The following is an 11983-nucleotide window of genomic DNA, read 5'->3' as shown; positions in this document are numbered from 1 at the left end:
GAGTGGAAATCAAAACCATCACCATTGGACCCACGCTAAATTAACTCAACTGCCAGTCCTGTGTAACTCACATAAGGCACAGAGCCAATTTCACTTCCCAAAGTTGTTTGTGTAGCTGTCAAAAGCTACATATATTCATAAATCATTTAATCCATCTGTTGCATTTTCATGCTCTTTATCAATACACACAATATAATTCACCGTCTTTTGCAAGATCTGTCCAGTTAATGCCATTACAACTATTTCTAATGTGTTTACAACCAATATTCTGCTCTGTTTCTTATTATTTAAAAATGTTTACTGTACACTGTAAAAATCAATTTGTTGAGTCAACTTAAAATAATTTGTAACCTGGCTGCCTTAAAATTTTAAGTTCAGTCAACTCAAAAAAAAGTTTTAAGTCAATTTTAAATGTTAAATTATACTAAGTGACAACTTAGATATTTAAGCTGAATCAGCTTAAAAGTTTAAGGCAGCAGGGTAGCAAATTATTTTAAGCTGACTCAACAAATTGTGTTTTTTTTATTAGTTTTTACAGTGTATGATTCTTAACAACAACTAGATAATATAAAGCCAACACTGTACCAGTCAGTGGTTTGGACAAACTTGAATTAATTTATTATCCTTCTTACATTTAAACAAAATTAAACACAGTCTTGATGCTTAACTATCCTTTAACTAAAGTCATCTGCGTTCTATGAATGTTTGAATTTACGGAAGCCCAGAATTACAGGTTAAAAAAAAAAAGCCCATTAATGTGCTTTTTTACAACTAGTTAGGTTAAGAAAGAACTGGGGCTCTCAAGCTACAAAAAGGACAAAAAACAGCAGTACCAAGTCAATACAGTTTATTTGCTGTATTCCAGCTGAATATATGAGGAACGTAAGACATTTCAGTTCTTTGAAAATCTTTTTTTTTTTTGCTTTAAAATCTCAGTCACATTACAATCAATCACAAGACATTTTTAGGCAAACTTTTCCTTAAAATTTATTATTTCTTATTTTTAAAGTTATATCTACACTCTTAAAAATAAAGGTGCTTTAAAAGGTTCTTCACAGCGATGCTGTAGAAGAACAATTTTTGGCTCCACAAAGAATCATTCAGTCAAAGATTCTTTAAGGAACCAATTATTTTCTTACATTTTTATAATTTGAAGAACAGAAAGGTTCTACAGATGTTAAAGGGGTCATCGGATGCAAACTTCACTTTTTCATGTTGTTTGAACATTAATGTGTGTTGGCAGTGTATGTACAAATCTACCCTATAATGATACAAATCCATGAAGTGTTTTTTAATTAATCTGTAAAAATAATATCCCCTTTTTTAAATCGAGCCGTTCTCAGATCTGACAGCGCACCCACAGAGGCCGCTCCCACGATAGTTGATTGACATGAGCTCTTACCTCAGATCAGCTGTCATAGTCCAGTAACTTTCCTTGTTTCCATGCCGAAGCAAGGATGTAAGTTAGACAAGAATTTCTCAGATTGAGCGATTGAGGTGTTGAGTTGCTGGATGTGGTCGTCACTTACTCCCAAAATCTGAGCCGCTGAAGATGCAGTGGATTACATTCGTTTGTGAATGTAATACGCCTCCCAATCTACATATATTGTCAATGTTCGCGTGAATCATTCGTGATCCAGCTTCACTTACAGCAGAAGTGAGTTTTTTTATGAATCTTTGCAATCGCCTTTCCTTATAATGTGGTAGTTAGGAAGTTTCCACAGAGAGAAGAGAGGGGCGGGGTGAGCAGAGCTCATTTGCATTTAAAGGAACAATCCCTAAGAATGAGATGATTTTTGCAGAGCTCATTTTGGCAAGGTAAAAAGGGCGTTGTTTTACAAAACCATTGAGAATTTTTAATCAAAGTATATTAGAGACTTTTTATTAAGACCCTAAAGAATCATATCAACTTGTGGAAAATGGGCATCCGATGACCCCTTTAAAGGTTCTTTATTGAACTTCTATGGCATCGTGAAGCACCTTCATTTTTTGTGCTTTATCTAACTGCCTTGATGTTGATAGGACAGAGAGACAGTGAATAAATTAAGAGGAACAAGAACGGGAAAGGACCACAAGCCGGGTCTCGAAATTCCGTCATTAAATATATATATATATGTGTGTGTGTGTGTATATATATATATTATCAAAATTAAACAACATTAGCTGGTTAAGGTAAATCCAAAACATCAATTAAAATTTATGTTTGTTTTGAAAAAACAACAACAACAAAAAATAATATCAACGACAAAACCAATATTTTAAGCAGGCAGAAGTGGTATTACAACATGATTTATTGGAATTTTAGCAATTTTTCTTCTGATTGCTGCTTCCTTGACAAGCCAGACCACCATCTTTCGGCGGTGGGTTGTTGCATTCTCGTTTTCGTGTCTTTCTTCCAGACAGACATGAGGACCAGGAGCTCCAGCAGCTCCAGACTCCATGTGCAGGACCTGTCAGATGGAAAAACCTTAGAAACTGTGCTCTGCAAAGGCCTTGTATAACATACATTATCTAGTACATTTAAAGCTGTTGTAAAATACTCTATAAACACGAACTTGTGAAATCATTACACCATTAGTAGGCAATGCTCACATTGTCAGTGTTTGGGAGGCTTGAATACTCTGTAAACATGCAACTGAAGTCAAGCCTGTATTCTATATGTGACTAGTAACAATCACATTTATCACATTTGACACAACAAAAGGTGTGACTGACAGCCTCTGCTTTATTCTAAATAAACACATAAAGATACTATATGTTTATTTATAATTGAGTGTCGCATCCCTTGTCTCGTCTGGCGTACTGGCAATACTCAAACCACATACATTTCTAAAGTAAAAATTATATTTTATTTAAGTACATTACCTTTTCTTTCAGTCTCCTCACAGGCCTGACCCGTGTAACCATTTTTACATATACAGCTGCAGTCTGTCCTGGAGAGCACTTGAATGCCGTTATTCATACAGGCGGCGCAGCGACACGGATTGAAGTTCTGCATGTACTCTTCCCATGCCATCTTCAGATGAGGCAACTTTGTACGAAACTGCTCGGCTGCTGTGCTTAAACGCACCAGCTCGTATATCGGTAGAACCTACGATAGAACCGCAATGACCATTAAAACACAAAGAAATAACAATAAATAGAATATCAGTAGCTGGGTTTTCATGTAAATGTGAAGCAAAAATTAAGTATGCACAATGCCTTTCAATCCGTGTATCATTCATTCACTCGTTTTTTATTTAATATTGAAAGAAATATTGGTAGAAAAATGAATAAAAAGCTTGAATGTTCGATTTCTACAAGTGGGCAGGGATATAAGTCCCTTTCTGCTGATTGGTCAGCCAAAGATCAAACCACATTAACGCATTTATTGCATAGATTTTATCTGTTAATTAATCCATTAATTACTTTTAAATAAAATATTTTAAACACTACAAAAAGGAAAGAGTAAAGCATTACAATCGAGTCATTTTTAACGGGTTTAAGTATACAATACCTCATATTTTGAATCTCTCATCCAAGTACAACACTGCTTACTGTTAATTATCACTCTATCAAAAGTAAAATGGCTAAAGTATGAAACAACATGAACAATTTATTAAGTTAGAAAGGCAAATGCACCTCAAAATCAATTAGCGCAGGGTTATATTTGAGACTCTTTCCCCAGTCCTGGTAACTTTTGGCATCTCTGATACGAAAACTTCCAGCGCTGGAGCCGGTGTGCCCACCCTTCACAAAGCCAAGTATATCCTCAATAGCACTGTTTGACTGAGTGCCAGCTGTTGAAAATGAAATAACAATAAAATGTTTTGTTTAAAAAGTATAAAACCAAAAGAAGAAATGAAAATGCATGGCGCTCCAAGTTACATACTTTCTCCCTTTATGTCAAGTTTTCCACACGATTTCCATTTGTTTGTCAGTTTAGAAGTTTCTGACAAAAACAGTCCAAAAGACGCACCAACACACGTTCCCACCTGGAACCCGCTAATTTCTAGTAAAAAGAATGTGGTAAAAAAAAAAAATGTATATACAGTTACATACAGTTCAGTTTTATTTTTGATACCCTGTCCATTTTATTTTGCTTGTACATGTTACCATAGCATATTACTTACCATTTCTTTCCATGGCATTCTTGTTCACAACAGCAACATATTCCAGGAATCCACCCATGGTTCCCTCTGTGACATAGTGTGTGCCATATTCATTGAAAAACTGGGAATATGCACCAAAGTCATACTGATCAGGCAGATCACCCAGAGCCCAGAGCATGTCCTCGTCCAGAGTCAAGTCTCTGCTTCTCATCTTAAACTGGGCTGTTTGTACTTTTGACGACAGCCTGACAAAGCCCACGTCCTAAACATACAAAGGGGACATGCAAAAAAATTTACATAAATCCTGGATTCATGCAGTTTCCATGTGGTTATCCAGAATATATAGTTTTACAATTACATGGAATACTATAGATCAAACAAAATAGTCATTTAAAAAAATCTGAATCAGTGTCTAGTTGGTTGGGATGATCAAATAAACTGAGAGCAATGTTTTGGATTGTGCCACAGTGTCACAATGTTTACATTTTTCAGGACAATCAATCAAACATACAAATGGCTTACTTAGTTACAACGGACAATTCCCAGACTTGGCAAAACTGTTCATTGGTGACAATAAAGAGAGTTGAGTTAATATATACTAGCAAAATGTATTACTTTACCTTATTAGCATATTGTGATATGTTGGTTAGAAACTTGAAATTGGAACTCATTTGTAGACCACCTTCCACATAAGCGAATCTTGCTGACACACCAACATTCGTGGATCCTTCTACCTGCCTTGCTTTGAGAAAACTAACAGCATCCTCAAAATAATCCGATGCTTCCTCAGTAGTCGCTTGTGCCTGGCAAAGACAAAAGCACAGTTGGTGGGTGCATCTCAACTGGAAGGCTAGTACAGCGGTTCTCAACTCAAAACACATAGGGTTCACTTTCCTGCAGAGTTTAGCTCCAAACCTAGTAGAACAAGCTAATCAAAGTTCTTCCAGATTACTATAAGGTTACAAACTTGTGAGTTTGGTCAAGGTTGGAGCAAAGGATCTTAAGGGCCAGAGCTGACTTGGTCAAGTAAGTCAGTTTGGCTATGTCATGATAGATTCCTCCTCCAAGGTTATGGTGCAAAAAATACAATTTAAACTGATTTTGGTACAAAAGGAAGAATGCAAAACCAAACCTACCTTCCAAAGAATTCTGTAAATTATGATGGCCTTTGATTAGTGATGTCCAGTCCTGCTCCTGGAGGGCCACTATCTTGCAGAGTTTGGCACCAGTCCTAAATAACCACCAGCTAATCAAGGTGTTGGGTCAGGTTGGAGCTCAACTTTGCAAGACATTGGCCCTCCAGTAGCAATATTGGACACCCCTGCCTATGACATTGCTTGAGCAGCCAATATAAGCAGGTTTACTAGGGTACAGACTTCTGAATGAGAAACAGTCAACATTTGACAACAGAGTCAGTGGTAAGAAGAAGAGAGACATTCAGTCTTTTCACTATTAAGTTGTTTGGCACCAAAAAATTCTACATTGTCATTTTCAGCAAACAATGCGATTTATGTGCTATTAACTTACTACTGATAGAATTATGCTACAAAAAATAGGGCATTTCTAGCATGGGAGGTGGGCATGCCAGCAAGGACGCTACAGACCGCAACCTGTGGCATTAGTTGCTAGTGTGCCTTCTGAGATCAATGGAATGAGGGTTACTCGCACAGCTTTTACCAGCTGGCCTCTTACCGACAAGCTCCGCTGCCAATCTGAGATGCGAAATCGTCTGAGAAACAGCTGACAGTATCTGACTAGAGCCAGTGGTACAGAACACACTGAGAAAACTGAGAAAAGTCAACCGACGCTCAAAAACCACCTGACTTTGGCCGACAGCCAACCGTTGACTTGATGTGTGCTGAACTTAAAACTCACTCCCATCCGGGTCACGGCACCAGTGTAACTTCTCAGGTTCTACTCTCCTCAAACCAGCGTTTCAGGCGAGGTGGGCACACTAACAAGGACGCTAAAGGCTGAGGTTTACCTGCACAGCACCTACCAGCTGGCCTCTGTTACACTCACCCCCCCCAAAGGGTTCGGACAAACCAAACCAATGCCAAAGCACTAGCACTGTGGAAAGCAGACTATGGCATTGTCTCTCATCACCTGCGTCAAGGCAAAACAGGCATTCAAACAGGGAAACTGGAAGAGCTAGAACTGTGGATATACAAAGCCCGCAGCACTAGCTTTTTTCAATTATGTCTGCTAAGTTGCAAACTGGCACTAGCATTGTCAGCCCTTGGTCTTCTTCTTGTGGATAATTCACTGATCTGAAAAGCATTCACTGATCTGAAAAGCCAATCGGAATTCTCTTTCTCACCAACGACCTCCACCACATGCTGATGCTGTTCGACTAGAGCCAACACTGTGGAAACACTAAGAAAATGAAAGCTGATCAATGCTCAAAAACCACCTGACACCTCGGCATTCAAACAGGGAAACCGAAGCTAGAACTGTGGATATACAGCAAGCAGCACTTTTTTAATCATGTCTGCTAAGCTGCAAATGGCATTGGCATTGTCAGCCCTTGGTCTTCTTCTTGTGGAAAAAGAAAGAAAATAAAAGTAACAAGAATGACAACAAGTGTCTGTGCATTCCCTCTTTAGGCTACGTCTACATTAATCTGGATACATTTGAAAATGGAGTTTTCATTTTAAAACGCTCTCTGTCCACACTAGCGTTTTCAAGCGTTTTCCAAACGTTAAATTCACCATACTGCGCACGCATAAAAACTCACAGAGACGATACAGACAGAACAGACATAATACGTTTTCACGCAATTCCTGGCAGGATCATTTTATTTACGGAAATATCTTATCATTCACTGATGCGTTTATGTCGCGCCCTCAGTTTAATTTAAAAAGCAGCTGCCCTCACGTTTAGCTGCAGGAGTCAGGACAGCAACTGTGAGTACATTTTCTGTCATTTTTTTTTAGGACTGTAATATGAAGAGTGTACAAATATATCTTTAGAAGCTTTGTGAAAGTGAATAGCACATAACAGCCACAATTACCGGCATAAACATAGATATCTATTGGTACAATATGCGTCACATGACTAAACATGCGTCATCGTTTTCAAAAGCCTTCGTTTTCACAGTCCACACTGCAATACGAAAACGGTGTTTTCAAATTTATCCACTTTGGAGAGCATTTTCAAAAAGCTCAGTTTTCCTTGACCAAAAACGCAGCCTCAGTGTGGACGGAAGGCCAAAACGGAGAGAAAAAGATGCGTTTTCAAACGAAAACGTGTTAGTGTGGACATGGCCTTAGTCTGCTGTTGGTTTGCGTTTACCAGTTCTGTTTTTCTTGTGTGCTCATTCACTCATTCAGAGTTCTCTTTCTTGCTGACGTGCTCTGCCACTGACTCAACATGCAAGATCTGACAGCACACAATGAGAAAGCTAAAGCCAACAGACACTCAAAAACCACCCAACGGCCAACCGTCAACTTGGTGTGTCCCAGGCTTAAACCTCACTCCTATCCGGGTCACGGCACTAATGTAACCCCTCTGGGTCTCTTCTATTCGAACTGGCGTTTCTGGCATGGGAGGCGGGCACACTAACAGGATGCCAAAGACTGCAGCCTCTAGCATCAGTCACTAGTGCGCCTCTTGAGATCAGGGGAGTAAGGGTTACTTGCACAGCACCTGCCTAAGGGTAGGGACACACCAAATCGACGACTAGGGAACTAGCGCAGAGCAAAAAATAGTTGCATTAGAACACACCGGACAGACTACTGTCAGTGGCCAACTTTCGTGTCCGCTCTGCACTTGCGTGAGAGGAGAGAGTTTTCCTTCTTGCCAACGACCTCCGCCGGCGATTCGACATGCAGAATCAGCTGAAAAACTGCTGACGCTGTCAGACTAGAGCCAATGGTGCAGAACATGAGAAAAGTAAAGCCAACCAACACTCAAAAACCACCTGACATTGCCTGACCGTCAGCTTGGTGTATCCTGGTCTTAAATCTCACTCCCATTCAGGTCATGGCATCAATGTAATCCCTCTGGTTCTACTCCCCTAGAACCTAAGGACCGCAGCCTCTGGCATCAGTAGCTAGTGTGCCTCTTGAGATCAGGGGAGTGAGGTTTGGCCACCGTTACACTCGCACACCAAACATGTTGTTAGGGACACGCCAAAACAATGCCAAAGAGCTAGCACTGAGGAAAGTCAACTGTTTTGTTGGACTAGATCAAACCGGACAGACTACAGCTGACGGCCATCTAGTGTGTACGCTCTGCTCTTGTGTGAGGGAACATATCTCTCCTATATACAAATATGTGGGATACACAAAGCAGTTCCATTTTTTTCTTGTGCGCTCATTTGCTAAGCTGAATAACCAATCGGAGTTCTCTTTCTCGCGCCCAACTCTGCTGCTGATTCAACATGCAGAATCAGCTGAAAAATAGCTAATGGCATCTGACTAGAGCCAATGGTGTGGAACACCTACCAATACTCAAAAACCATCTGACATTGTCCGATATTGGACCGTCAGCTTTGTTGTATCCCTGGCTTAAATCTCACTCCCGGGTCACGGCACCAATGTAATCCCTCTGGTTCTACTCTCCTTGACGGGCATTTCCGGCATGGGAGGTAGGTGTGCTAACAAGAACACTAGTGCGCCTCTTGAGATCACAGGAGTGAGTTGGCCTCCATTACACAGGAAATTACACTGTCCTTAAATTACAAATTGTTCCTAAAGGAACAGTACTGATCACACTTTTCTTTTAAACCCTAGGAACCACCTGGCAAGTAGTCCATACTCTTCATGCCCTGTATTGTAAGCCTTCTGAAGCCATAAAATAGACATGCAATATGAGGAACAGGTCCACTTGTAAGTGATTAATCGCTTAAATTCAAAGTCAGGTGAATGTACTCTAAGAGACTGCATTATGGAAAATATGATTTTCTAATACTTGCACCACAAAAGCACAGCGCCTCATATAACATAACTAGCACCATCTCCTCTGAAAAATCCTTGGGATAATATAAAACAAATAAAACACACATATGTATGGAACGGAAGCAGCAAGTAAGTTCTTTTCTTGTGATATTAAAGTACCAGAGATATGAGAGCATACCACTATTTGATATGAGAGGAAGTTGTGAGGTTTCCGGTAATATTTTTCAGCATCATCATAACTGAGGTGTTCGCAGAAAGGATCATATGTGAGCTTCCGCCACTCTCCATTATAGATGTATTCACAAAAGCCTCCAAAGTATGTTGGGTCCAGAACACGATTCATAAAATCGCCAGATAATGCATTATATCTGAGGGAATAAAACTCAAGATTCAAGATTTGTATATTTATAGTACATGTTGTACTTGTTAAAGTAATTTTTCTGGATATGAAACCAATACATTTGGTCAGTTAGTGATTTCATTCGTTTGTTATTATAAGCACTCAAAAAAGAGAATTAAATATATTTCTGTATCAGTCTGTTACATCTTACCCTTGAGTGGCTTTTTCAGCTCCTGGTATAGTCAACATGCCACTACATTTGGTTTCTCTCCTGTTTAGCACTTCACAGTCAATCTCATCATTCTGATTTAAACAGTCTATTTCGTCATTGCATCGGAGCTGCTGTCCAATACAGCGTCCTGTGAGAACAATACAGTATGCAATCCATTAAAAATACATACAGACAAACATGTAGAAAGAAAGGCAGGCAGGCAGAAATACTAACCTTTGGGCCCACATGCAAACATGTCCCCACAGTGGTTTTCTTGTGGTTGACACTCGCCCTCTTCTGGACATAGTTTTTGATCCCACTGACTGTGCACACATTTCTCACCACCAAACTGAGACGCTCGTTCCAAGTACTGGAAACGAGTCTATGAAACATCATAAACATGAAGAAGGCTATCTTACACATTTTTTTTTCAAGATTTTCTTTCCAGAATTAACAAATGCACCATTACAACAGACAAAAACAGAGACTTTCATTTCTATATCTGTTGGATTCTTTTTTTGATTTTATGTGACTATAACCAAGTTTTAAAGAGTTTTTACCGTCCTGTCTCGACATGAATCACAAGATGACCACGGTGTCCAGCTCTTGAGTTTACAGTCAATGGGAGGAGGGGTATTGACTCCTCTGGTGTGTCTTGAAGATGCATTAGCCCTGGCGAAACAAAATATGGTTACATGGTACAACATGAAAAGCTCCTAAAATTAAGTTTATATTACCTGTTGATTGATGACTGTAGTACGTCATCAGTAAATCTGGCAGAAATATGCTGACTGAAACATGATAAAAGAATTCCAAACGTACAAATAGAAAACACAAATCTGCACATAGCTGAAATAGTTGGTTTGAGATTGATCTAAGACTTAGGTTCAGTCTACAAACTGTTTGTCAGCTTTATCAATGATTGACAGGGTTTTTTGGGGGAAAAAAGTCTTGGTTACTTTTGCCCAGATTGCTCCACCTCCAAACAAATACATGACTTACACGAAAATGAATAGGCTTTTTTTTTTTGTGAAGTAAGGTTGATGACTGGCACCGAATCAAAATAAATGATTGTGTCACTTTTTACACACTGCATAGGGGAAAAAAGTGCATAACGTCTTGGGAGAAAATTAATACAACATTTGCTTCAATCATAAAACACAACACAATTCATTGTGTAGTTCAAAGGAGGACAAGAAATATATTTCTTACAGTATATGCAAAATGGCATGTTAACTTAAAAATCTCTTTCTGATTCTTATGTCCTAAGTGGTTCTGGCACTGGTTTTAATAAATAAATAAATAATGTACAAAATACATATTTACCTGTCAGTGTCTGTCATTTAGCAAATCAGGTAAAAGACTGGTCAAACCAGTGTTGCTGACTAATTTTCAGGGAAAGTTGCTGAAGGCAGGACAATTTGTTGCTAAAAGTTGCTAAATGACATTGTGATGTCATTGTGCGGTGACGTAATCCCAATGCAAAACTGCATAAAATACACATGTATATCACTCAAATCTGACTTAAAAAAAAAAAAAAAAGATTTGAAACGTTACTTTAGATTTGTTAGTAAAACAAAAAATAAATATAATAATGTTAAAGTATAAATATACATTTATATTTAAATACAACATTGAATTTTTTAACATTTACACATTTTTGAAAATTATAAAACTAGTAAAATTCTGAAAAAATAGTAGTAGTAATTCTGAAAAAATATTTTTTTAAGCGGTGTCACTTTAAGAAAAGGCTTTAAATAAGACACAATGTATGCTACTGTGTTAATTTGAAGGAATTTTCTGTACTGATTTTTTTTTTTTTTTTTAATTATGCATTATATTTTGTGTTTTCAGTTTACAACTTAACAGATAATGTCCTGGCAGAAAATAACCAATACTGTTTCCATTTTTCTACATATTGTGGTTTTTTTTTTTTTTTTTAACTGATCAACAAGTGCATGTGCAAACTAATAACAAGGTGTTATCATAAATGAACAATTATTAATGAACAACTGCAACTAGCAACTTAATTCTCGTTATATGTGCACTGCCAGACACCTTTCGTCGAGTGGGAAAATGTGCGCCTTTTTATAATTTAAGTCACGGTTGCTAAAAGTTGCAAAATAAATTTGAAAAATAACTAAATTTTTGAGGAAAAGCACCATAGTTGCTAAGTTCGTAACACTGGGTCAAGGGTCAAACGCACGAACTTGCAAATCCTTGGTTCATGAATATTAATTAGTTGCATAATAAGTTGTCCTGATTGGATAAAACAAAGTGCGGGCGCCAGAGCACACAAATACAAGCCTCATGATATATGTAACGTACTATGTATGTCTCAGATGGTTTCATTTGTCAGCTACTGGCGCCCACTCTTTCAACGTCTTTATTTTATCCAATCAGATCGGTCGACGTACACGCGACGTAATTAATATTCACG

At 38.4% G+C, this 11983-nt stretch overlaps 1 protein-coding gene across 1 annotated transcript; it reads right to left on the bottom strand.

Annotated features, from left to right (window-relative positions):
- Positions 1-2273: 2273 nt before the first annotated feature.
- Positions 2274-10463, bottom strand: c8a (complement component 8, alpha polypeptide). Its single transcript, XM_051127500.1, has 11 exons — positions 10281-10463; positions 10104-10215; positions 9778-9925; positions 9544-9691; positions 9171-9360; positions 4712-4894; positions 4113-4353; positions 3872-3991; positions 3622-3779; positions 2866-3091; positions 2274-2450 (listed from the first exon to the last, which is right to left on the bottom strand). The coding sequence occupies exons 1-11, from the start codon at positions 10388-10390 to the stop codon at positions 2302-2304; spliced, it is 1785 nt and encodes a 594-aa protein (XP_050983457.1). The 5' UTR covers positions 10391-10463; the 3' UTR covers positions 2274-2301.
- Positions 10464-11983: the final 1520 nt, after the last annotated feature.

Source organism: Labeo rohita, chromosome 2 (genome assembly GCF_022985175.1).
Source record: "Labeo rohita strain BAU-BD-2019 chromosome 2, IGBB_LRoh.1.0, whole genome shotgun sequence".
Classification (NCBI taxonomy): Eukaryota; Metazoa; Chordata; class Actinopteri; order Cypriniformes; family Cyprinidae; genus Labeo; species Labeo rohita.
The sequence above is the reverse complement of the archived record's forward strand: the minus strand, read 5'-3'. Positions and strand labels throughout refer to the sequence as shown.

Excerpts from the sequence above, each read along its gene's own strand:
- c8a (XM_051127500.1), bottom strand. The coding sequence starts at position 10,390 with ATGTGCAGATTTGTGTTTTCTATTTGTACGTTTGGAATTCTTTTATCA. Across the intron at positions 9,926-10,103 it reads ATTCATGTCGAGACAGGACG|ACTCGTTTCCAGTACTTGGA; the intron begins GTAAAAACTCTT and ends GATGTTTCATAG. Across the intron at positions 3,092-3,621 it reads CTGCGCTAATTGATTTTGAG|GTTCTACCGATATACGAGCT; the intron begins GTGCATTTGCCT and ends GTTCTATCGTAG.